We start from the raw sequence: 27,302 nt of genomic DNA, 5'->3' as shown, positions 1-27,302 counted from the left end.
TTTCTCAGAAAGATTTTGTCCGGTCGAAAAAAACAAACATTTTGAGCAGATGTGTTCTTATCAAGGAAACCAAAATCATCTTTCATCTGACATGCTTAAGTTACTGATTCCTAGGAATTAAATGACTGTATTCCGTAGCACTGTCTTATAAACCTACTTAAAGGTGCAAACTCTGCCGGATTTCGCACAATGTTCAATCATATTTTAGATTGTTCAGATACCTATTAGTTACATAAATGTCTTACATTTTACGGAGACAAAAGACTGGGGACGTTTAAATTGCATCACTGCGATATTCGCTGTGAGACAGCAGGTCCCAATCTAGCTTTAAAAAATATCAGCATGCCGTGATTGGTCGTCAAATCTGTGTGATGTCAACGCTCAAAGGTCATCGCCGCAGACTATGAGATGCTCATTCAATGTGTCCACACTCATCTGCACATATCTTGTTTTAAGGTGGCCGATCAATCTATGCCACAACTGGCAGTCTAATAAGATTGAGTTGCGTATAATTGCACATCACCACACAACTTCATTAAGAATGTATTTTGTTGACATTCTTAACGTGGAAATCGTTCTTGTCACTTCAGGCGCATTCCCTACACAAATCAAATCAGATGACAATGTGGAAGGATTTCCAGCACGACCAGGCATCTAGACAGATTTATTACCGGACATGTCTTACCTTGTACCCCATTGTAATTGTAGTAATCTATAAATCAAAAACATGTAGCACTTTATCGCCTTCAAGTTCAATTGTGGATCATGCATTGCACGTTATTGTTTTCACTAGAATTGAACAATCTGGTGGCACGCAAGAAATTATCAACTGAACTTCTGAAAAAACGTTTATCAGATGAGGTCAAATAAAGAGCACTGCCCAAGACTGAAACACTTGTTTCACTAAAAAAATTAATTTACTTTTTACAATTTTTTCGCAAATCAATGTCAAATTGAAATTACAAAGAATCTGGCGTCTGAGTGACGATACTGAATAGCAGTATCTACGTAAGTTATATTCACAAGGCCGGCTTTTGGAATACATTGTAAATTTGTTCTGATATTTCGGACAAGGAAAGGGGAAATTCGACACTGTTTTGATTTCATAGTCATATCTTCTTCCTCTTCTAGAATATGTAACTTAACATGCATTAGTCACCAGAAAATGTGACTGTATCATATCACTATAGTAGTAGCGTTTCTTGAATGTGACTTGCATAAAAACAAAATGGCACTTCATGTTCATGCGTCAGTCGTCTGCGTTACGTCCCTGGGAATAAGGTTGTAACCAGCTGTCACAGCCGTGAAGTGTAGACGAGAGGTGACCGTGTATACCAGGGAAACCTTGTGCTATGAGCCTGAGGCATTCTGGCACCGTTCCTGTACAATATCATAATTTGATAACCAATGAAGGAACAACACTTTATTAAAGTTACGGCTGGACCAGGCCCACGTGTTGCCCGATTCGTTACGACCACTTCGGCGTAATTGTAACGGACACACGTGCCTGTTCCGGCGAGCTAGTTTGATCGTCTTGAGCGTTTATCAGCTTTTTATAAAGCAGACTCACGTTTTCAGACTTCAATTTGACCGGTCACAGCGGGGTATTTTTCAGGAGGTCAAGGAGGGTGGAGAACCTTTTCCCGTTGTCACATCTGCTCGTTATTTATTTATTTTGGGGGTTCTCTTTGCTGTATAGGCCTACAAAAAAATATTATGCCAGTAAATCCGACTGATCGTCTTTCAGCTCGCAATAATCCAGAAACGAAACCAATTCAAAAGTGCAAAGACACTATAGCTGGGAAGACTGCAGTAGGAGAAGCTAATGAAGAAATTCGGGCTTTAGTAAATAGAGGTTCGAGGAAAACCCTGGAATACCCAGGGGCGGATCCAGAACCACTTTTTTGGGAGGGGGCCAAAAAACAACAACTTGGGTCCCCCAAAACGCGGGGAAAACAAATTACGGCAAATACTATTGTACCAACATGACTTCTGTAATACGTGTGTTGCGTGTGTGTTCATGCACATGTACGTTCTGTTGCGTTTTGTGTCCGAGTTCGGCATTCCACTGTATGTGCGTAGCATGCAGATACATCCCATGATCAACTCAACTGTCGGACTTTCATCCCAAGTCGACCGAGCTGTGCCCGGGAAGATAACGTCATAAATACCGTGACGACGCACCTTCTCCACTTAACCCTTGCATCCAGACACCACATATCGTAAAATGAGAAGAAATTGGCTCAGCACAGACTAAACGTTAATTTTGCTTATCGCAAAAACAGGCTTCAAGCCCAATTTTCTTTAATATACCACGTACATGCACGTGATTTGCTCGGGACAACTGGCTTCAACTTGTATTTAATAAAATGGGCCCACGGCCACATCCAACTATTGGTCCATAGTACTAGTAGCATGTATATGTACATACCTCCATGCGAGTGCCAATATGGGATAGGCATGTCAACCCACCACCCATCTTTTCTCTTACATAATGGTGTTGTATTAAAACAGGCACCAGGTTACTATTAGTAAGTCAAGCTTTAGCTCGAGCACTTGGCCTGTTATAAAGCTGGTGACCTAAGTTTGAACCTCAAACGTTGCCCCCCCCCCTTCCCCCCAAAAAGGACGACAATACGTGACTATAGTATAATGACCCTTCCCTTAAAGCCGCGCGGTAAGCCTGGTTCTTCTCACGCTATGAGAGATCTGGCACTTTGAATCCGATCCCAAAGAGAACTGAAATACATCTTCCACTGGATTCAATTCGGCCCGCTTGACACGGAGCCCTTGGACTTTTGAACTCCCATAAGTTCCATCATCGCGCGAGTGACGTCTGTATGTAGCCAGATATTCTCTGGTACCAAAATAGCCGGAAAGATACGGATATAGTGATACATGATGTATTGATATAGGTATTACTACAATAAGATGCTGGTGATCTGGTGTATGAGCCTTCAGGGCAAAATCGCTGCAGGACGTGTGCTATACAGATCGTGAGTTGTGCGGTGGAATCCCAAGTTATCCGAACCATGCAGTTAAAAGACAGATCAGTATCGCTGTATAAATTATACTCCCTGCATGCCTTCATTGCATCAAATAACAAAATCCCGCCTTTTTTCATCTCATTATTTCAGGAAAATTGATATACCTATATTTCAAGTGACAGTATACAGCAAAATCATCCACACATTAACACGCCGTAGTGTTTCGGGGACAAAGTAAACAATTACATCGATGAAAACAATTCAGGTTGTTAACAATATAGAACCACTGAACTTGTGATATGCCATACATAAATGTACAGAGTTTCCACAGATGACGCTTTTAAGGCCATTAGGACACCTTACTACGGCGCCCCTGGTGTCATTTTTTCACAGTTTGATTCTCACACAGTGGTTAAATTTTCACTGTACGACAAGGCATGCCTTAGTCATCAACAAGGGGAAAACGTGAACCAACACTTGTTCACATATCTTCACAATTTTCTCCACCCTGGAGCTTGAACTTGACAGATTCCATGCCTCTGGTTGTGTACAATTTGTCGGCAATCCCTATAACTCACGTTATAAACAAAACCATTCGCTAATGCACGGACCTCGTCCATGAAATCCTACCGTGAGTTATTGTAGCGGACCACTGTGGACTAAGAATGGATCATCTCGCATCATATGGCAACAGACCGATGATATTTTAGGGAGAGATAAACGGCTATAACCTTAAGCCGATGATAATCATAACATAGAGCTATAGGTTACTAGCTCGACGATCATAACAACCGAGGACCACCCATGCAACAAACATGAGGAAATACAATAAACCTTGAAGGATTAATAGGCATGTATAAAAAATCGAGACCACACAACTATCGTCTGTGGAGTTCAACGTTAAGTTGCGTTCGGTATGAGTTTGGTTCGACAATGGTTTGAGTGGCGTTCAGATATATGAAAAGGTAAGGCGAGCGCACTTCGATGTATGAATAAAATTAACCAGTCGCGTTGTCCTGCGCACTACTGCTTGAAATACCCTTTTCACGTGTTTGGATAAATCTCGAATTTGTCAGAAAACCTTAATGTAACTTGGTATAACGACGGACTTTATACACCCATTTAAATTCTAATGTTCCACCACTTATATTACATGATTGTGTGGGTTTTTTTGTGAATCATTCTTGCGAAATGATTTCATGAAAGAACTTCAGGCACTTCATGCTTCCAATTAAAGAGTTATGCTAATTGATATACACACAAAAATATACTTCAGAAAAACTAGTTGTTTTCATAAGATTCACTTAAATTATTATACCTATAGGCAAAGTAGGGATGGATCATACAGCACCGGCGTATCCAGAAAGAAATGTTTCGGTGGGGTCTGGGATTGTCCAAATTTGAAGGGGCTGACCTTGGAATAGGACTGAGACATAATGACGTCATGCTTTGTTTGCGCTTTCTCATGGGAGCCAGGTGGGGACGAGATACACAACCTTCCGCCGTGAGAAAGTGCAAATGTAGACAAGCGTGTTTTAGTAAAGCGGGGATGGGTGGAGGCTGGACTTCATTGAACAAGAGGGGCGCTCTTTTTCCGTTTCCTTTTAATTGCTTGTTATTGGTTTTCACAAATCCGTGTGGGGAGAGTATATTTATTTATATATTTCTGGTAATGTGCCCAAAGCACTTGTAGCTCGCAAGCTGAAGAAACCTAGAGAGGAGACAATGAGATGAAATTACAGTTTTAGAGGTGGGAGGAAAACTCTAGAAGAATATTCTGGGGAAACCCACGGAATCAGGTACGGACTGAAAACCCAATCCACATGTGAACCAGGACAGGAATCGAACCTGGGTCACAGCTGTGAAGGCGAGGACAGTAACCACTGCGCCAACCCGACTCCCCAAGTTGATGAGTGGACTACAAGATCGCTTTTAAAACAGTTGTGTTCACTCTATCTCCTGCAAATATAATAATAATTGCATAGTTTTCAGGTTGGGGTGGGGTGGGGGGTGGCCCCATGCCCTTGGATCCGCCGGTGTCGCAGAGGCGCCTTTACGTACAATGTACAACACTCAGTTTTGGAAGCCAAACTTGTGATTCATAATCAAATTTCCAAAACGGAAAGAAAGTTATGAGGCCGGGTAGTTGCTATAGAAACACTGGCCGTGACAATGACAGATGTAACTTAATAAGTTTCTATGTTTAAACAAAAAAAAAAGAGGTCACGGTAGCCCGCGATTGCTGAGAGTTTAATAATCAATCCAATTTCCGTTCAAGAGTGAGTGGAGAAAATCAGACTTGACGTGAGAATACCGGGACAGGTTAAACCCAGCCTAATCTTTATGAGTTTAAATGCCAAGCTAAGTTATTTCTCAAAACATTTTTTTTGTTAATGGAAATATTCTTTGCTTTTACAATTATATATTTGTTAAAATTGACCGACAACCTGTAATTCACATTATCTAATATTATGGACATAATTAGTTTAGATGCCATCATCACTAAAAGGCTTTAGGTGTGGGCAGGCTGAGTGGAGATATGAGGCGGTGAGTTGCAAATGTTCGTGTTTTAGGGTGCAAGTAACTATCGTCAATATTCTGGACAATTTCACACAAAGATAGGGGTATCTGACTATCTGTTATTGATTGTGACATGAATAACTAATCCTATGAAATTCCTTTTAATAGGCGCGACTTCCTACATCTGGGATGACATAATTGAAGATCACTCCCCCAGACCTATACAACGAAAACATCGGTCATAGCAATGGTCATAAAGAACCGGCCCTTAAATGTAGATTGTTAGCCCAATAGACCATTGTCATGTTGCGGCCATCTTGATTTTTTTTCTAATTCGAATCAACGTAACCAAAGCGAGGGTGGAAGGAAAACAATGGTGTGGTTCCTTTTTGCACAAAAACCATTAACATTCAGTACTGTTATTGGATACAGGGAACATTACTGAAATGGTGGCAGCATGATAAAGGTCTATACAGCCTATCTAAAGGTCACGCTACCCCCAAATTTCGCAGACAGGTATAATGCGAAAACAAAGGTCCATCACTCATTAGCCTTGTTACCTGTCGCTTTTAATAATCTAGAAGATTTTTCAAGGCAAATCCCCTGGTACGAAACTATGGCGCGCTCCGGGGATCTCAGCGTGGGCTGGACTCGCGTCTACTTTAAACGTTGCCGCCAGATGTTCCTGCCTCCAGTTTGAAACTTTAATTGGATATTATTAAAATATAACTCGGCAAGATTGTCAGACGTCACAGCTGCAAGTAGGGTCATTTAATATCTCGATAAAAAGCAATATATTCTGACGATTGTTATATACATGTATAACTGCAAATGTTATAACGCGCGAGTTATAACAAGTTTTCCTGAAATTTGCCAGTGTCAACCTCACGGCATGAATTAAGCAATAATTGCATTGGTGTGTCTTACTTACGAAGTGCCATGCGACATTTGTGATTACCGTAAATGTTCACTTTTGTCCGGAGATCGAGACTGCTTAAGACTGTTTACTGCGTCGTGGTCACAGGAAAATCCACATATTTTCTCACATTGTTGCCTTGCCTAAACGTGTTTCCAGCAGTGGGCAAAGTCATCGGATAAAGATGTCAACCTCAGACAAGTACAATGAAATACAATTCAGAGGTGGGCTAAGAGAGTAACATCGAGTAAGTAAAAGTAACAACAAAAACAAGACGGGAAATAAGGACCACAGTATTTCGGATACGACAAGGGACCACTGGATTTATACCATATGCTAATCCAGCCAATCAACATTAAAGAATGTCAGTTTTGTGATAAAAAAAAACTGTGTTATTGTTTGTTGTTTTTAAACGGGTTTAGAGAGCGAATACAGTGTGAGTAAAAAAAACCACGAAACCCAAATGTCGGGACCATTGTTTTAGTAAAGTTCTGCCTGTATAGCACTTTCAATATCTAGGATATGAAAGCCCAATTCATAAGCTTTCTCTGAGTACAAGAATCATTCACGTACTTCTCAAGTTACGGAGTTTTAAACACAACCACCGTTTTAAAGTTCTGTCCACGGATCACAAAAAAGGTGTGCGTTCTAAGCAAAACGTAAACAATTCACACACATCCTTATGTGATTCGTTTTCGTTTTGTCGAAAGAACACTGAACTTTTTGTGATCCGTGGACAGAATCTTAAAACGGCGGTTGTGTTTAAAACTTCGTAAATTGAAAAGTACATTAGTGATTTGAATGATTTTTGTACTGAAAGAAAGCTTATGAATTTGGCTTTCATATCCTAGATTTTGAAATTGCTACATACAGAACTTCACTAAAACAATGGTCCCGACATTTGGGTTTCGTTTTTTTTTACTCACGCTGTATGTACGGAAGGGACAAACAGAGAATAAGTATATACCAAATGGAAATGTGTTATGGTACAACGTGCGAGAAATGAAAATCATCGTCCATATCATCCGAACCATCGAGGTTCCTTTCTCTATGATTCGAACAGACCTGCAGGCTGTACTTGTGCGGCACTTCAGAATAAAAACGGAGGGCGAGAGAGCATGACCATGTAATGTATGCCATGTTTAACGGTTATTGTCGTTGCTGCTTATTGCTAATAGGGAGGTTTCGCAAGCGTACGGATACGCTTACGCTTACGTTTAGCTATCCGTATCCGTTTTTTACTTGCGTGAAGCGAGCGAGATATGCGTGTCGTCTGCACGTATGACGTCATACGCCACTCACTATCCGCTAAACGTGCAGACGACACGCATATCTCGCTCGCTACACGTAAGTAAAAAACGGAAAAGGATAGCTAAGCGTAAGTGTAAGCGTATCCGTTCGCTTGCGAAACCTCCCTAACATCATTCAACGGATGACGTCACAGCACACAATCATTTTCCGCTGTACCGTAAGGAATACGCGATGTCATACTCCGCATGTTTCATGCTTCATGCCTCATGCCTCACTCGCAAGACCAGCTGCCAACTGATGGTCTGATGCATTATTGAATGCGTTTGTCGTGAGCCTCACAGTCAATCACTTCTGGACAAATTTGTCAGCAAATCCCTCTTTAACACAAACAGCCGCGCTCGTAATTCTCAGCGCTGTATATCAAAGGCACCAGTATCCTCAGGCCTCCTGTTATAATTATACTCCCAAGAGGAAGTTCTGTAGGTTCGATAGCTCCGTGGTAAGAGGTACAAGTAAAATGCTTGTCACTCGCAGGTAGCTCAGGAGCTGTGCCCCGTGAACTATTTGGCAACGAACTTGATACCCGCTTGGTGAAGTTGGTGGAAATCCTCGGACACACCGGAGATAGTAATAATACACGTATTACAATAAAGATTTTACTACACGTGCAGTGATCATGTTCACATTATCGATGTACACATCGAACTCCTGTGCGGAAATACGCACTAGGCCTAGGTAGCGTGCGGCAAAATAGGGCTGCACTATTTGGATCTTTACAACAAACGTTCATCTGAAATTCTACTGCATTTTATTTAGCAATAGTCCCAATGACACACGACACATTCAACCAACCGCTCGCAGAAACATTGCGTCACAATCACCAGCCAATAAGGAAGAGGCCTTCCATTCGGTTACAGAGAAGTTCCAAAATGGCGACCCATTATTTCTGCTCCACGTATCCAGTGACAATTATTACTGCTAACCAGTGGCGTAAATGATCGATGATGGAAATCCTAAAATTGCCCAGCCATCGAAATTCGAAGGGGGGGGGGGGGAACTGAACACTACACAACACAAGGGCACTGTTCCATGATACAAATGTACATCTTATGCAACTTGAGAGCTACATCAAACCGGTGCATTTAAAGCTTTTCTACTGTTTATTCTTCATTTTTCAGTGCTATGTAATATTATTTGGGCTGTTGGAAAGTAAGAAATAACCTTAAAATCGGTATTTTCCAATTTTCCGGGAGTTACGCCCTTGCTGCTAAACAAAGAACACCTCCGCTGTCGATAAATTCGTGATACTTTCTTGGGCGGCATAAGTTGGATTTGCAGAATGAGAACAGGTGATTAATATAAATCGCCGCGTGTCGTCATTTTATGACCGAAACCTGAATAGGCAAAAAGCTGAACATAAGATAGGAGTGCAAGCAAGAAACGATGATATTAAGGTAAAGAAGGGATACCTTGAAACGCTTCATGTAATGTCGTCTTCGGTTTTTCTCCCTACCTTAACAATGAAACAAAATATCGCTAAATGAATGGTCCATGGCAGCCGTCAAGCATGATTGTATTGACAGCAACATTACAGACACATCAGCTGCAAATCCTCTGGAAACATTTTGTGTAAATTGTGATTGCTGACGAATGATGGTCACATTGCACTCATAACCACGAAGGAGATCGTTTGGTGTGCGATGGGGTTACTAACATTCATGAGCTGGTGTGCTTGACCTTGGCTTTTACGACTGGATTCCCGGCATTTTCCTTGTATCGGCGATAAACGATTCAGGCCTCGTTATTCCGCCAGACGCGACCGGGAATCAACAAACGGTCTCTCGAGTGTCGATTCAATCACGAAACATCCAACAGCGTTGGTACGAAAATGTGAAGGACTGCACGTTGTAATGATGTTTGTCCAGATCATCCACACTGTATTGCTTCAGACTTAATAGTTGGGCACTAGAGAAGACAGCTCAATTCAAATTTCATTAAAGGTCAATATAGCTCCATGGTCTGAAGGTACTTTAAGCGTTATCAAAACCTCGGCTTTGTATCCGCGGCCCTGGCTACATATTTGTGTGTGCCACAGACCCTCCATGCACAGACTAGGGGACTTTGTCTCAATATAAGCCCATTACCTTGTACCTTACTCCCGAACGGTCCACCAGGGACTAAACTGCATGGCAGTTGACGAGAGTGGACTGATGCCTAGAGGGGGCTGTAATGTCTTTGTTGGTTTTAAATGGAGCTTTTGAAGGCTGCAGAGGAAGTTATTTCGACAGTTTGCTTAAGGAACTCCAAATCCCGAGATTTGAGGACAAGTTTTCGATTATTTACGTCTTATTTGGAAAGTGACGGCTTCTAAATGATTCGTTCTAGAAATGAACTGGAGATGAGGTCGAGGTTTCAAAACCGGCCAATGTGGCATTTTCTTGACATATTCGAGTTGAAGCTCTTTGATTAAAACCACTCCCGTGTTGCTGAATCCACAAAGACATCTCGCATACTCGAGACAGTCGAGTACGTGTGGTAGAGGTAAGTGGTCCCGATGCAGACCCCTTGGCCATTTCCCGAATACCTCCGTTCACAGAACAATAGAATTAGAAACTATAGTCTCAGTGCCATTAAGCGTCGAAAGATGTGTGTATTCCAATTGTTCCAAAAAAGATAGGCCTACACGATGATATTTAGCTATAGGTGAATAGGCACTTGCATCTGAGGACGAGAACTTTTAAGAAGTTATCGAAACAGTTTCTCTATACAGAGAAGCTTCTTTTATGCAGCAAGCCATCATTGTTGCGTATTTTGCTTCGTGCTCACTACAAACGAACGGCTCGTGGGTTCATTCACATCCTGCCTAAAGCATAACGACAACCCCCTACCATGCCATAGTACATAAAAGTATCACATCTTGATTATTCATCAGGCCAAATAAATTCACCAAAAGAAAGAAGGAAAAGAAACCGAATATACCGCGATATGGTGTTTGATGCTGAGCCGAATTGGTGATTTGGAAGTCTTTATTTAATAATGAATGCCATTATTAGGTTACATCTCCAATATCTGATCATGCTGGTACAGATGCAGATTGTCCACAAGTTCGAAAACAAGTGATCAACGAAAGCTACCACAGCACCTATTTTGGCCGCGGTAAAACGAAACCCCCGAAGAACCGAACCAATCGAAGAAGTGCACTGTATCCATGCTTAGTTGTTAGAAATGGGAGACTGGTCTGCATTTTGTTTGTCGAGCACAGCCAGCGCGAATTATTCATGAAGAGGCCGCTTGAGGGTGGTAACGGAAAATGTACATTGGTGTTTGGAAACGGCATAGAAGGGCGTTGCACTGACTGAAAATACACTGGCACCGACACCTCCGCCTGAAGATGACGGACGCTGATGAGCGATAGGCCTTAAGAAAGTTAACTTTTTCACATCAAAGTAAAGTAGGCCTAGTATTGATGGGAGCAAAGAACACGGGAGTCATAGGAAATATCAAAGACAGATTTGCAGTTTTTAGCTTTAACTTCTTTAGTTCTTAACTTCTTAGTAATTGCATGAGGAGGGTCCTAGCTTTTGCGATGAACAAAAACAAATGACGTTTGAGAAAACATTTATGAGGAAGGAATGGCGTGCGCCTCATTTAACAACAGGAAACGGAAAAGGAAAGTGAACGAAGAATCCAGGATTAATAACAAGTGGTTGAGTTCGAATATTCTGGAGGACTTCCGAGGGCTCCCAACTTCCTGGCTTGCCAACTGACACACAGACCTTTTTTGGCAATCATTATATTATTTGACTAATGAAAATGTTGAAAGTTCATATTAGTTCTCCGTTGGTGTGCATAGTGTTGCTGGGTACAGGCAACACAAAGTGTACCATGTTCAGACAACATTAACTGCAACGCAAATTTGGTCAGCCTAAGTTCAGTCACAATTTGTGCAGGCTAAGTGCGTTTCACAGTTCACAAACAATTTGTAGCCATTAACACTAGCACTCGTGTCATGTCTCAGCAATTTCACAGCCGCAAAATAATGTATACGGAGTAACACTCGGGTTAAAGCTAGGTTACAACAAAATAAAGAGATGAACCAAAGATGCTGCCCCAAAATGTGATTTGCTAATAGTGTTTAATTACAGAGGTACTGGAAATTGTGGAAAGAAGGACAGTCGTGTGCAGTAAGAGAGATGCAAGGTCAGGGTTTGCAGCAACTTGTCAAGTAACTCTTGAGATACCATAGCCTTGCTGGTTACCGAAGGGGTCCGTGTACATTATTCCAGAGGATAACCAGCGCAGACCCTGTACTGTACTCCTTGCGGCCGTCCCACGCAAATCCCTTCTGCTAATATGCCTTCTATTGGGATGTATTGCCCTTGAGTACACAACTATACTGTCAGTCCACGTAACGGTTAAAGACTTTCCCGTATTACTAAGCTATCAGACACCGCTTAACTCTATAGAATGTTTAGTCTAGTATATAGTGGGCCATGGGTGTGGTATATCCGATCACAAACAACCTGCCGAGAATTCTTGGCAGATACATCCCGTGGTCGGTTTGATAATGACATCACGTCATGAGAAGCCCAGGAAGTCAAATGTCTGTCATTGGGGGTTGTGGTGACGGTTACCGAATGACAGCTGATCGGAAACATCCGCAATTAGCAAAAGGAAAGTTGGGATACAATTTGACCGCAGACAGACCACCTATAAATGGCCAAGCCTGCACGTGCAGACGCTGGGGACCTTTTGGAAAGAAAGATGGTAACATTGCCCGAAGTGGAGGGCTAAAGTAGAGATCAAGTCAATCATAATCAATCAAACGTTAATTAAAATCAATCACAAGTCATGACCCAAGTACAAGTAACAGGGATGAACAATGACAATAAGGGGCACGTGTGGTCTAGCGGTAGAGCATATAGGATTCATGATCGTGAAATTGTGGGTTCGAGCCCCGCCGTGGCCATGCGTGTTGTGCCCTTGAGTAAGGCTTTACCTCAATTACTCCTCTCAACCCAGGTGTTAAATGGGTGAAGTAAGCCAATTATTATTCATTCGAATTATAACTGTGTTCTGGATCCATGATGAAAGACATTGCTTATCCTCGTAATTGTTGTTGATAGTTTTGAGAGATCCAAATTCCGCCAAGTCCAAGCAAAACCTTCAAAGAAACCTGGACTTTCCAAAGCCAGCCTGCGGGCAATTCGGCAACAGCACCAGGGGGCATTCTGTAATAAGTACCCTCTGGGTCGAGGTGCCAAATCGGACCATAGAGCTCGAAGATCGGACATAATAATAGTGCTGGGTCTCTCCCACATGGCCTCGCCTCTGGCTGAGGCACGTGCAGTTATTTCAAGCCTAGCTCTGGCATTATTATGTTTCAGTCTTAAGTTCCCGTTAATTGTGTAACCATATATCGCGTAATAATGTGCAACCTTAAAATGAGGACACCACTTAAATGACCATACTATAAAGTGTACTGAGTAACGGATGTCACACGGGAATTAATGTTAGTAGCAGCATATCAAAGTACATATTTTTTACTCCATCAGTCCATGAACTATACCGTTGGCGCGCACAACATCTACACCCTTAATATTTAAATTTGATAGGACGTCCTTATATAACGGGATTTTGTCATGAGCGCGATCTGTGGTTAAACAAATCTGCAAACATTGCGCCAAACAAAGGTGAGAATGAAAAAAAAAGTTGAATGCGACCTCTTGCCTGAATTATGTCAACATACCGTTTGTTTTTTTAGGAGGTACTTGTACGAAACCTTCCCCAAGGTCACAATAATTGCAATAATCGGGAAACATACTGAAACTCCGCCAACCTCACAGTTCTGTATAAAGGCATGAGAAAAAAGTCCATGCAATAAAAAAAATCACACTCGGTTCGGTAAGCTAGTATAACTGCAACGCGGTTTGCAAGGTTACAATAATTCTTTGTACCCCATCGTGACACTTGTCGCGCTCTTGATCTCAAGTACTGTTAAAGATCCTTACCAAGGGCTGCTGACTCGGCCCTCATGTTAAATCAACACATTGGTTTTAAGTAAACTGTACACCGGCTACCGTTTTCACCAAGAAGGACACTTGAAGCGAATCCAATCCTATTTTTTTCTCCAAAATATACTTCTTGATTATACAGAAGAATGGGCTTTGGTGGGGGCTGTGGTGTAGTCTTGAAACGACCACAATAGTTGTTTCAACGGCCTATGTAATAGAACTAATGTACACGTCAACTCCCCCATACAACAATATAGAGCAAAAGTAAGTTTTGCAACATGATTTTTTTTTAACAAAATATACAACCGTCAAGTTTACCACCTACACTGATTCATGTCCTAACACCGTAAAGATTCCGATAGTAATGCGCACATTGATTTCTATTACGTGATGGTATGCATGTATCCCATAATTGAGAAATACTACGCCAGGTTTTTGTCAATCGATACGACTTCCAAAGGCCACCGCAAATATTTCTGATAGTTTTCAACCAGCCCAAACGACTCTCTCCACCAAGGGATTCCATGCAACCACACATTTCCGGTTTTGACATTAACCATTCATATAGTTTCACCTACCATTTCAGTGAACGTTCAATGTAGTGTCTAACCGTGTCTTTTCTTATTTGACTCACAATGAGTCAAACTTATAGAACCAAGCAAATTTAAAGGGAATGTACATCATTGGCTTTGACTGTAATTTTCAGATTTGAACTATTTGAGGGGTTAGTATAATAGATCAAATATTGTTACACCGACATGTTTGAAGTTTTGTGTTCCAAAAATGCTGGAAAAACCAAGAAAAATAAAAGCGTTCAAGTAGTCTGGTTCCCTGACTCCACTAACGATGAAATGGATCAATTTATAGATGCCAGAAAAATGTAAGGTAAGGGAACCAGTCTAGCTGGCCTGCACCCGTTCATGAACATGTAACCAATACTGCAAACAAAATTTGGACACAAAAAAATGGTAAATTTGGAGCAGTAGTTGAAAATAGTTAGGTTTTTCCAACGGTGGTCGGCCGACCACCGTTGGAAATTTATACAAAAATACCACTTTTCTTGAAAATGACTTCACACCTGGTGCCGTAATTTTACAGGATGCTTTAGACTGTCATTAACCAACATCCTATTCAGGTATTTCCTAAAAATTTGGTAGTTTTGTTTTTCGATGTTTACAAATGTTGTATATTCCCTTTAACAGATACTTTCTAGATCAGTTCTACACATTCTTTGTATCCTTATTAATACGAGACTTAGTATATCAGAGAAATTGTTTTGGAGAAACAACGAAAATTAATCTTTGGCTATTACGCAAAGTCAACGTCAAACTCATAGTGCACACGACAGAGACAGCAGTTACACCAATCAACTCCAATTTACTGATCTCTAATTGAATTTCTGTCACTTTAATTAGAAGTGATGTTCCAATTAATGTCGAATCCGATGCATCTGAAAAACAGCCAGCTGTAACAACCATTAATAGTGATACATTGTAGCAGGATTATGCAACAGACGGAAGCAATGAGTAATACGTGCATTGCTCGTAACATTACGTTACCTTGGCGGACTCTCTTCCTCTAATAATTTATGGGGACAACATTTAAATAAACATAGTTTCTGTTAGAACAAAGTTTGCGTCGGCAAGTTTAAGGAATCGCATAGGCTGACACCGAGTCCGACCTACTGTACTGAGACCTCAGGCGGACGCCAGAGAGAAAAAAATGGGGTCCTTGATTATGCACGCATTCCATGTACATGTACATCATAACATGTACAGGTATAGACTGGCCACGTCATGATCACTGTACACTCACCTGACCCCATCAATGGAGAGACTATTGTATACGCTATTGTTCAAGGAAACTGGCCCTAGCAAGACGGACTGATATCTGAACAATAGCTAGCACAATGCCTTCACCATTAAAGGGGGCCTTCGTGATAGAAGTGATAGCGTGCCTGGATCGGTAACAGGCGCAGATCGGGGGGGGGGGAGGTTACCCCCCCCCCCCTTTCCGCCTGCTCTGACACAAAAAGTAATGTGCTGCATTACAGGTCCGCTTGTCCGCAACAATAGGGCCAAACAAAATCTGTTGGGCCTGACCCCCCCCCCCCCCCCCCCCCCAGTAAAAAATTCCTGGATCCGCCCCTGGGCAGATACGTGAGAACATAGGCCAACAGTTTGAGAGCGACAGTCCACAGAAGGGCATGAAGGTGACATATCATAATTATATCCCTATCAAAAACTTAAACCAGCATCGACACAAACATCTCTCTGGTCCACCAAACACCATTAATATGCTCGCAGGGTATTAAGATTTAATGTTAGAAACTTTCGGACTAACAATCGGCATTTTTGTAGTTTTAGATCACCCAATTATAAATCAGTCAGCAAATTACTGTCTGTCATATTGGCCTATTATGCTTTCATTTCCTAAGGGTACGGTAGAACGCAAATTGACATGCTCTAGGCATGCTAGGCCCAATATGTTTTGACCTTGTGTGCAGGGCCAGAAAAAACATCGAGGCGAGGCTCAATCACATAATGAATGGGGACCAATTCCAAAATAAACAGTTAACAATATGCACCTCTTTTTCTCTCATTGTCATTGGGACAGGACAATGGATCCTTCGCTATTATTACCAACATGAACAGGCATGCCGCATGGGTTCAAAATGTCACTTAAGGTTTGAGTATGAAATGTCCTTGGTGTCGTCGTGGGCCACAAGTGTACTTTTTGCCGTCAAATCCTGGACAAGCTATTAGTATTACACCCCCTCCCCCACCCTAAAGACCTACACAACCAAGAAGCAATTCTTCTTAAAGTGAAAGTAGCTGCGAGTGCTATACGCTGAATCATTCTTTAACGACAGCAACAAATGTTATCGCCCGCCAAAATGTAATGTTATCACTGTGAACGCGGAAGCAGAGAGTCGCTGATAAAGACTTCCACTGAAACTCGGCCGAGCACTGAGGGAAAAAGATGGTGTCTCGACTAATAATTTCCTGCTTAACTGTGATTGAAAATGACGCGAGACCTAGTAGACTTGTGTGGAGTGTAAGATACCCTTGTCCCTAAAAAAAAAACACTCCTGTAAACTCGCCTGTTAATAACAGGCGAGTTTACTGGAGTGTGTTTTTTTAATCCTAGCTCCCACTTCCAGTGAACTGGGGCATGGTATTAATACTAGGAGCTTGCCTTAAGGAGATTAGGATCATTTGCCTATGGACAAATGAAAAAATACTGAACTACAACTTAGGCCCGCTGACGCTTTCTGTTGTGAAAGAAAGTGTCATTGTTTTGCTTTAAATGTTATCTCTCCCCTTTTTAATAAAAAAAAAACTTACCCTGTCGGGGTCCTGGACGCCACCACGTATCGGACCGATCTCCATCCCTGCCTTCTCCCCGTCACAGCTCCTTGAGCTCCCGCCGAATCCAAAAGCGAACAGAGTAAAACAATAGCCGAGACCGAGAACAATGCGGCGCGCACTGAGCGAAACATCCTCAGTTCTTCTATACAACTGTCATCTGCGCCTGCCTGCCACGAACTGAACGTCAGATGAAGTGAGTGTGTCTTCACTGTACTGGCTGACTGCACTGGCTGGATGTGTATGTGTGTGGGTTCGCATGAGACACGAGCAAGTATGAAAAAGACAAATCAGTCTGGCATTAGTCACTTCTCCAAACTTCCTGAGGTTCCCTGACCGGAGACAACGCCTGAGCTATGCGCGTATTGAGCGAGTTGATATACATGTAGGTAGTCACCAATCCTCACGTATTTGGCTGCAGTTTCCCGGTCTGTACCACCGTATACACACACGCACATGGCCCTCACTGCACTCTGCGAGCGCTATACGGGGAGCGATTTGCGTGGGTGACAGAGATCAAGTAGTGAGATTACCGTCGGCATCAACTGGCATACCAGTCTATTGAGTCGTTGGGTGATCCACTACGGGGTCGAGGTAATCCCCCTTGGTCAGACATCTCAGACGGCCGACATTAAAGGTTGACTAAGGGAACATTTTCAAAGAGATCTTTAAGATTAATATTAGTTAAAAAGTTGTCTGCATTAATTTTGTTACACTACACACAATGAACGGACAACCTGTATAAGAAAGCGGACTTACTGATTTTCGTATTATTCTATCAATCATCAGCGCAGCCTTCATAGCTCAGTGGTTAGAGCACTGGTCTTGTAAACCAGGGGTCGTGAGTTCGAGTCTCACTGAAGGCTTTCACTATTTTTAAAAAAATGACATGCCACAGCAAGTGATGCTTGAAACAAGAAGACAGATAGACTAGCAAGACGACAGATGTCTAGCATTGTGGACTGCACGTGTTCAAGTTGCACGAAGCCCAATAATTACATTGCCCTTGATTGTGCACATGCACCGATTTTGATATGTATGAAGTTTCATAGCCTCGCCCTCGTTGGTTTACCCTATTGTCCACGAACTTCATTACAAAACTGAAAACGGGCATACTCCTGCACTGACTTTATATTTCGTGCAGTCTGCCGCGTTAGCTTTGATGTTACTTGTTAGCTTAAAAATAGCAGGCCCCATCCCCATGCACACACACTTCACACACACCCCAACCCCCCCCCCCCCCTTCCAAAAAAAAAACCAAAAAAAAAAAAGAACGAACGAGCAAACAAATCACATAGCGTGAATAAATAATGAGGAAGAGCTAAAAAAAAAAAAAAAAAAAACGTTTTCTTTCTGAACACAAGTGGCTAAAATCCTCCGTATAGTAGAGAAATCTTAGGGGAACAACTTTGTAACAACATTTATCAAAATTGTAATAAAAAAGGAACTAAAGATTACTATTTGAAGGGAAAAGCTTCATTTTCATCGCACAGTCATACCATTATCACCTGTCTGTAGAAAGCCTCATCTTTTGACGGTGGAACGGTACAATTACATCCGTTTGACCCACTGAATGGATTGCGCGTGTGAAGTGATTTGTCTGGGTGATGTCTATGATCCGTCCCGCAATATAAAGACGACTGTGTGTAAATCAAAGCTAGTATAAGCAACGACACTAACAAGATTTTGATTGATCACAGCACTATATGGATTGTTGGTAAAAAGATATATCGCTGTCGTTTATCGACTTCAGTTTCCCACTCTGTGAGTAAAGCATGGTTGTCTTAGCAATGGTGGTTTTTGTGTGTAGCGGTTCATGCATGGTGGTGGTACTGGGGGGGGGGGGGGCTGTGTACGATAGGCATATCCTGTATGTAAAGATAATCTTGCTCTCTATAGACAAAGTTTCCCTGACTAACAAGAACATGTCAAAGCCCCAATCCTTTCATTTAAATGTATGACGCACTCCCACGCTCTAGTCTACAGAAACGTAGGAAATCAGGTACCGTCTATGGTGTCCGATTTTCCTATTGGATGTAGCGCTGTGTGCCTAAAAAGAAAGTAGGTATGAACTCAATCAAGTTGCCACTGTTGACACAAAAATTGTTAACATCTTGAATCCAAATTGCACTAAAAACGGAGCTTACATGCATGGTTTCCATATACAGAGCGACACACAGACGAATTATACCCATACACACTAATTTCGAAGTTCTCAGGCACTAACTACGAACCCTTTAAAGATGTACTGTCACTGCTATTCAACAAATTCAACAATTTTCCTCTAACCTGTGTGTTTTAGTTTCACGTAAAAACTACTTTGTTTCTATCTTGGCCGTCTATATCTTTTACCATCCAAAACTGAGCCGGTAATTTTCGGGTGCTTTTGCGCACGACTTTAATTCACTCTGCGAGTAGACTGGTTTCCGGTCCCTCAGTCCTGGTAGGATGACAGGACCCAGTCTACCCTACCCGCACTGAATTATTGTTGGGTCGCATTATACGAAATTTGTGAAGTAATAATCATTGTGACGTAACACCATTTTTTTTAAATAACTCGAAAAACAGCATGAATGAAACTCGAAAAATGAAACTCGAAAACAGCATGCATGAACATGTGCAGTAATCTTTAATTCGTCGCACACCACTGCAAGAGCAATGACCCCACTTTACGAAGGTCGGCCTTTTCCCCATTACCCCAGCAATGTCCCAGCAGCATGCAATACCCACCAGCTGCTAACTCACTGAGCTCACTAATACACTGGCCGCGATCCTTGGTGAGTGACGGACAACCGACGCAACAATCGGGCAAGTTGTTGTACTTGTACCAGTGACAATTGAGCCAGATTTTTGTTTTGACCGAGTCAATGAGAAACACATATACACATTTGGGATGATTTGGTCGGCAGAGGTCCGACTGCCGGGCGTGGGAAATCAGCGTAAACTTTGTGAAAAGCGAGTCAGCGTTTATGACAACCGAGATTGAACTGTCACTGTTTTTATTATTTTACTCTCTATAGTTTCCAAGGAATGAAACTAGAGATTAGACGATTTATTAAATTGTCAATCGCTCTAATTTAATACTGAAATACTTTGAAACATTTTTGATGAAACTAGTGTGAAAACGCGATCTGTTTGATTGGACGAATTTCACTTTAAAACCGTCGTGTGCCTATAGTTTGAAATCTTTACGTGAAGCAAAACAACGTTTTCAGGCTAATAATATGCGATGTCTTCGTCGCCCGATGTCTCCGTCCGCCCTGCCCACTGCAGGAGCTGATAATCGGTGAATCTGGGGTCAACACTTCCGGGTGCTCACAACGGATTTTGGGTGGAGTCGGGTCGAACACCGGCGCGACGGACAGGAATCCTTGGATGACCCGACCGTGATTTCGGATACGAATCGTGTATAACCACGGGTTATGCCTAACCGGAAATCCCAGGCTGATACACATCATTTGTAAATCCCCTCGGGCCGGCCGGGGACTGACTTTGTCTCATAACAGAACTCAGTGAGAACGTGGTCGTGGGTAGAATCTAGAGAGTCATCATACGCGCTTCAAACTCTGCTTTTGAGATCTTCGTTCCAGACGTTCCTGAAGAGCCTCCTATTTAAAGAGGCAGTGAGCGATAAACACTGCATGTAACAGAAATCTCCATACGCGCGTAACCATTAGCACATCCATGCCGTGAAATAGCGTTTAATAGTAAAATGTTCTGCTAAAGTTAGCAAAACTAATGTTCTGCTTATATTTACCGTTTGTACTGTTAAGAGCGCCATGGAATTGGCCCCTTCGAGTTTACACTGTTTAAAATGTACATTGTCTAAGATCCGGCAGATTTTGCATAGGCTACTGTGAAATCTAAGTCCATCTTCTTCATGATGGCATAATGAGAGATATAATTCGTGTGTAGGCGGTCAGAATCTGGTTTGTACGTGATACATTGTTTCAACTTTAACCACGCCCACACGGAGTTGAAATCATTGGTACCGAAAGAAGTGCCAAATCAGTGGTGCATGCGCGCGTCACACACTGTATGTTTCATGGTTTCAATGAATTTCAATGCTACTGTGTGTAGTGGGCGTGGTTTAATAAGTTGAAATGACATTACACTTACGATCACGAACCGGATTGTGACCGCCATATGCATGAAGGCATCTCTCAGAAGGCCAAGTAAAAAAAAAAAATCAGTCGATCGTCCCCGCCCGCTTCTTTTTTTGAGGCTGCAATAAGCACTTTTGTGCTAAGAAGGTTTTGTGATCATCAACTAGTAGACAACCAAAAACTATCAAATAAAAAGGGCCTCCTCCTTTATAAAGCTAAATATGGCTATTTAAGCCTATTTTTCAATAATAAAAAAATATATATATACAAAAAGGCCCTACTCTTTTTGAAGGAAAAAAACAGGACGATCAACTGGTGGGTTTTTTTTACCTAGCCTAATGCCATAATGAAGAGGCGACAAAGTGTTGTTTGTCGAACTAACTTCCACCTCATGATCCAAGCAAAGAAAGACGCTTAATCCTCCATGGCTTAAGCCCAGAGACGTTGGAATGACATCAAGCAATATTACACAAAGCATGCCAAGTTCGGCAAGGCGTTGCTTGGTGGCCATTGTTCCGGTTGACTAACAATAAAACTAGTTCTATCCTCTCTAATGCATGTAGAAGCCACCATAGCTCAGTGGTTAGAGCACTGGTCTTGTAAACCAGGGGTCGTGAGTTCAAATCTCACTGGTGGCTACGGATGGGGACATTTTTCTTATTTAATTGGGTTTTTTTTTTTTTTTTTAACACAAAGAGTTGTTCGCATTTTCATAAAAACATTTATCAGATATTTTTTCCTCATAATAAGAGCGCGATTTTGACCCCTTCAACAACAGAATGGTTACTCGGTGGATTTCTGCAGGATTTATCAAATTCATTGCACGATATAATTGGAAATAAGAGCAAACGTCTTTGTAAAAATGCCTCCTAACTCAAATTAACAATAAAAGAAAACCTGAAGAAAAATAGGAAATGAAATGAAAAAAAAAGGTATTCAATCAGGTTGAAATTTCAAATTTCAGCCCTACACGCATAAAGATAAAAGAAATACTTATTGCGATGTCTTATTATTACAGACAGCTTTGAAATATGCATATCTCACTTGAAAATCTTCACTAAAATCCGAATAGATTTCATCTTGAAGATTTTTTTGGGTGTTGTCTCCTCCAGTTAACCTTAGGGAGATCTTAGGCCCCGGAATTGGTGAGACCATGGCTCAAAAAGGGTCTATGTTATATTTAGTCATCGTTTAATACACGACTGTAATGAAAGCAGGCGCGGATCCAGAGGGGGGTTTGGGGGTAAAAAAAAAACCAGCTGTCAAAAAAAAAAAAATTATCATACAAATTCCTAAAAAATAAGTCGAACCCCCCCCCCCCCCCGTGACACCCCCAAACAAATTATACTACTTAAAAACCTATGTACATTTTCAGATCTTTTTGCTGATGAAACCCCCTAGCCCTGCGAAAATTCCTGGATCCGCCCCTGGAAGGAAAGACCGTTCTGGTTTGGCCATTAAAAACGTTCTCAAATGGTTCTAGAGTCAGAAAAGCCCAACCTGCGACGAAGCCGAGATATGGAAAATGGCCTTTGTATCAACTGCATGGGAATTGAATGGCGCCCTCTTGCTTTCAAGAAACTTTTCAAGTTGAAATAGGTTGGCAACTTGCGACCGGTGCTAAACAAGATAATTTAAAAACAAGGTGGAAGTCGGCTCTTAGCGCATACGTAGTTCATTGTTTAACCTTTCATTAGGGACACCAAATTGAATCTCCTCAACTTGTTCGATTACTTACATAATAAAAACGATGCAAAAGATATCAATATCAAATCAAAAGAAATGTCCGCTTTTTTTATTCATAAATTTGCTATATTGTCAATATAGGCCGTATTGTCTTTGTATTTGTTTCCAACAAAATAATCGCAATGTACCGGTAGAAAGGGTTATGACTCCTTTGGACACAATTTTGTATTAGCAAAATAGTCAAGAAAATTGAAGAATCTATCCGCCATCTTGGGGAAAAAAGTTAGGTCATAATGTGATCAGTGAGGTTAAAATGGCACTGAAATACACGTACATGTACGCATCCAGAATCCTATAGATTACTACTCGATCTCGTGATATCAATTCCTCTTAGGAGAATGGTCTTTTAATCAATAGTCTAAAGGGTCAGGCAATGATGACTTGTCACAGCGTGGTATGCTCAATCTGTAAAATTAACTTCCAAGTCTTACTTGGTTGTTTGCTTATAACTCCACATGAAGACACTGATTCTAAAGAGAGAGGTGGTTCGAAAAAGAACCAGGTGAGTTTGGTTTTATTTAGTCTTAGTCAGTTCATATAGTGTATGAGCTTCTTAAGCTGCAGCCATCCGAGTCTGGTCCTCTGACTCGTGAAGGTCACTTTAAACTGAGCATTCTAAGGAAACCAGCCTGATTCGACCGAGAACCAGGATCACAAAGCCATGTCGAATCGTCTCCCACAACTACAACTATGGCTATTTTCCCATGTACATGTAGTTGTAATTGATGACACCTAGACAGCATCTCCTTCTCTATCCACGAGATTCAACATGGCCAAACATCCAACCCACGACGATGCAGGGAAGTAAAGTCAGCAATGGAATCACTTAGTCCGAGATTTACGTCTTGCCTTCCCCTATCTTACTGGAACATTCCAAAAGGGCGTCGTGGACCTCCTTGGCGTACGAAATCTGGGACTTGACTGTGGAGACATACTGGGAGTAGGTTTGACTCTCCCCGCTGTTAGTGGGCTCGGACTTGGAGGTGGACATTGGGAGAGGGGTGTGGCGAATGCTGTCCACATACTCGTTGGAACAGTCCAAGGATAACCTCTGCAATAGAAACCAGTTCAGAAATCCAGAAATCAGAAATCCACGTTAGTGACCAGAAAATAACACAAAACCACTCCTTGATGAAAGTACTCAAATGGATGCAAATTAAAAACAATGTGTATTTAAGTACTCACCAAGTTTACTTCTACCTGATCACAGATTGAGTAGAATTCCTCCAAGCTTTTGTCAAATCTTTGAATGGAGGCATCACTTGCTTTCCTGTACAGGTAAAAAAATCACAGCAAACAATGAGATGAAATGCTGTGTCCAAGCACCATTGATTAACTCTGGTACAACAACTCCACCTGTTGATTTCCAAGGGCATTTAAATTGGCTTGAAAGGAAGACCCTGCTTAATCCTAACAATCCCCATCCAGTCAAACTATTTGAGGGGTTAGTATAATAGATCAAATATTGTTACACTGACACATTTGATGTTTTGTGTTCAAAAGTGCTGGAAAAATCAAGAAAAACAAAATGTTCAAGTAGTCTGGTTCCCTGACTCCACTACAAATAAAATGGATCAATTTATAGATGCCGGAAAATTGTAAGGTAAGGGAACCAGTCTAGCTGGCCTGCACCTGTTCGTGAACATGTAAGCAATAGCAAACAAAATTTGGACTGAAAAAAGGTTAATTTGGAGCAGTAGTTGAAAAATAATTAGGTTTTTCCAACGGTGGTCGGCCGACCACCGTTGGAAATGTATACCAAAATACCATTCTCTTGAAAATGACTTAACACCAGGTGCCATAATGTTACAGGATGCTTTAGACTGTCATTTACCAACATCCTACATGTAGTAAGGTATTTTGTAAAAACTTGGTAGTTTTATTTGTCGATGTTTGCAAATGCTGTATATTCCCTTTAAGATGTGTAATTTACCAGCCAAATGTCAACTTGTCAATTCCATGCAATTTTTTGAAGGCAAGTGCTACTTACGGTGAAGCATTGTCAATCAATGCTGAATAGTGGAAGTTCAATGCAGAGACCCTCATCAAGTTCTGTGTACAAAACAAGAGAAACTTAATGCCAAATAAAAAAAACATGTTTAGCGTCCTGCCTTTTTGAAAAAAAGGAAGGAGGAGGCTCTTTGCTTTTCTCCCAAATGGCGCCCGAACCCATTTCCAAAAAGACCGTCCGGGCTAAAAATGATGTCACTGTTAAAATTTATCATTTGGGGTTTATTTTATTTTTTTCAATTTAAAAAAAACAAAGGGGGCGCCCTCCAAAAAGGAAGGGGCAGGATGCTAAACATTTTTTTTCATTTGGCCTAATTTAATAGATAAAACTATTGAGAATTGAGGGGAAAAAAGCTATACATTTTGAGATACTGTGAAGATGTTCACTAAATTACTAGTTGAGAATCTTTATAATTTAACATTTTATAGGCGGACACCTTGGAGCTCCTTAACATTGTCCAGTTCCCAGACCTAAACTTAAATGGTTCTTGAGTCTGGAGTGTTGGATGGAAACTGGTCGCAATCAAAAAGTGGTGGGCTAATCAACCATGCTAACGTAAATGCCGCCGAATATTTTCACACACTCATTCGGCATCATTCTCAACAGTCCAGACTTTACAAATGATCACATTTGGTTGCAATAATAATATTAGACCTTTTTGCAAAACAATCGAGAACTCATTTACCGACAGTGATTCTTTTAAATGTGGAACCAACGACTTCACTTTAGCGATGGGGTCCAAATCTATCTGCGATTGTTGTGATTGTTGAGACGGCTGCGCGGCCTGCGGTTGCTGACTGGCCACCGCACTGCCCGCTGCTGGAGAGGCGCCTAACGGACCTCCTGGGGTACCAGACTGGGTCTGACTTCCAGGTTGTGAAAGCGGTGATGGGCCTCGAGAAGCCATACCTGAGTGTTGAAAAATTGTGAACTTTAAAGTCTCCACAAATCTGAAAGTTCCCTTTGTTCCGCTTTACCAAGGCGATTTGACAGGAAAAATCAATGTTGACTGTTCACCGACACTGCCGCTGTACTCCAAGTAAGACGCATTAGTATATCGTTTACAGAATTCTGGGAACTAGACTCAATAGATTTTCGCATCTAAAACGATCCGAAAAATTCTGTGTTCTGGTTAGGGGGCGCTATACACATATATAGCGGCTCAATTATTATCCAAAAAACTCAATAATGATTCGCTCGGTCGTAGCGCCCCGGCCGCCCCCTGGCGCCTGGCTGGCGTCCTTCGAACCGGGCCCAGTTGAATTTAAGCAACAACATTTTGGAAATTATCACGTTTTCGGATTTGCCTTTAATTGTTCGACAACTATGGTTTCCATCCTTTAATGCAGTACACGTCTTTAAAAAAATACGGGAGCCGCGCCGTTCATCGCGTGATTCGCACACGTACCCCCCGTAGGCCTACCCCGTACTGTGTAGGGTATTATGTTTGAAGAATAGACGGATTTCAAACTCTAGATAATCTGCCAGCTTCCAAAATCAACACGTAAAGTAAAATAATCAAATGTTGAAAGTTTCCACAAATCCCTTCACGTATACGCCAAGTTGTACTGTGCCCCGCAGACTCCCCTGGCCCTCCCCTCAAAAGCACCCATATCGAATTGTGAATACAATTTTTGTTTCCGAACGGTGCAACTGCGGTCAATCGTCGAGTCCATCATTATTGGGACCTTATTCTAGCTTTCTAGAGGGACACTCTCAATTGGTTTTAAACAATTCAAGGCTCATTTTTACCTTCCCCAAATTCTGAGCGGGGTAGACGCTGCGACACTGCTGTGCCGAACTCCATTATTAATTAGACTTTTTGATAAATTCGGCAAATGAGTTCGGCACGGCATGGCACCATCCTTTTAATTGGTTTGATCCGATCTGCCGTGCATGCTATCGTTGTTCCAAACGGCATCTAAGCCTCTCCTTGCTCTAGTAGTTCGACGGCAGGGGCGGCGTAACGCTTTTCAAACTGAGGGGGGGGGGGATCACCCAAAAGGGGCACTTATCCAGAAAAGGGGTACCTTTCCGTCGGTGTGAAAGTGAGAGCCTCCGCAATGGCGGATCCAGAACACAATTATTATTTTTTTTAGGGGGGGGGGGGAGGAATTGGTCCCCAAAAAGGTGGGTCCACAAATTCAAGACGTGGAGGTTCGGGCCGGCCTCGCAAAAATGGATTTTAGATGCTCTGTGGTGCTATATGAGGCAATTTCTGACCACTTTAAAGGGAATATACAACATTTGCAAACATCGAAAAATAAAACTACCAAGTTTTTACGAAATACCTTACTAGGATGTTGGTAAATGACAGTCTCAAGCATTTTGTAAAATTATGGCACCTGGTATGGTGTGAAGTCATTTTCAAGAAAATGGTATT

General features: G+C 41.8%; 2 protein-coding genes and 2 non-coding genes across 7 annotated transcripts in view; 2 read left to right on the top strand and 2 right to left on the bottom strand.

Moving 5' to 3' along the window:
* Nucleotides 1-17,573, bottom strand: part of LOC119740426 (fibrillin-1-like) — an 86,634-nt gene extending 69,061 nt beyond the window's left edge. For 2 of the 4 annotated variants that reach the window (XM_038215726.1, XM_038215727.1), the window contains exon 1: nt 17,036-17,572. In XM_038215726.1, coding sequence (XP_038071654.1) covers nt 17,036-17,190 — 155 coding nt within the window. In that variant the 5' untranslated portion in view covers nt 17,191-17,572. Of the gene's footprint in view, nt 1-17,035 lie in introns of all 4 variants that reach the window. The other 2 variants (XM_038215729.1, XM_038215728.1) reach the window with 2 other exon arrangements.
* A 276-nt stretch (nt 17,574-17,849) lies between these two features.
* Trnat-ugu lies at nt 17,850-17,922 on the top strand. Its single transcript has one exon. It is a non-coding gene; the product is annotated as a tRNA-Thr (tRNA).
* A 3,805-nt stretch (nt 17,923-21,727) lies between these two features.
* Trnat-ugu lies at nt 21,728-21,800 on the top strand. The gene has a single exon. It is a non-coding gene; the product is annotated as a tRNA-Thr (tRNA).
* Nucleotides 21,801-22,639: 839 nt separating this feature from the next.
* On the bottom strand, nt 22,640-25,968 carry LOC119740425 (mediator of RNA polymerase II transcription subunit 29-like). Its single transcript, XM_038215725.1, has 4 exons — nt 25,605-25,968; nt 24,899-24,960; nt 24,094-24,178; nt 22,640-23,959 (listed from the first exon to the last, which is right to left on the bottom strand). The coding sequence occupies exons 1-4, from the start codon at nt 25,824-25,826 to the stop codon at nt 23,747-23,749; spliced, it is 582 nt and encodes a 193-aa protein (XP_038071653.1). The 5' UTR covers nt 25,827-25,968; the 3' UTR covers nt 22,640-23,746.
* Between the last annotated feature and the right edge of the window lie 1,334 nt (nt 25,969-27,302).

The sequence above is a fragment of the Patiria miniata genome, unplaced genomic scaffold, assembly GCF_015706575.1.
Source record: "Patiria miniata isolate m_02_andy unplaced genomic scaffold, ASM1570657v1 HiC_scaffold_5, whole genome shotgun sequence".
NCBI lineage: Eukaryota > Metazoa > Echinodermata > Asteroidea > Valvatida > Asterinidae > Patiria > Patiria miniata.
The sequence above is the reverse complement of the archived record's forward strand: the minus strand, read 5'-3'. Positions and strand labels throughout refer to the sequence as shown.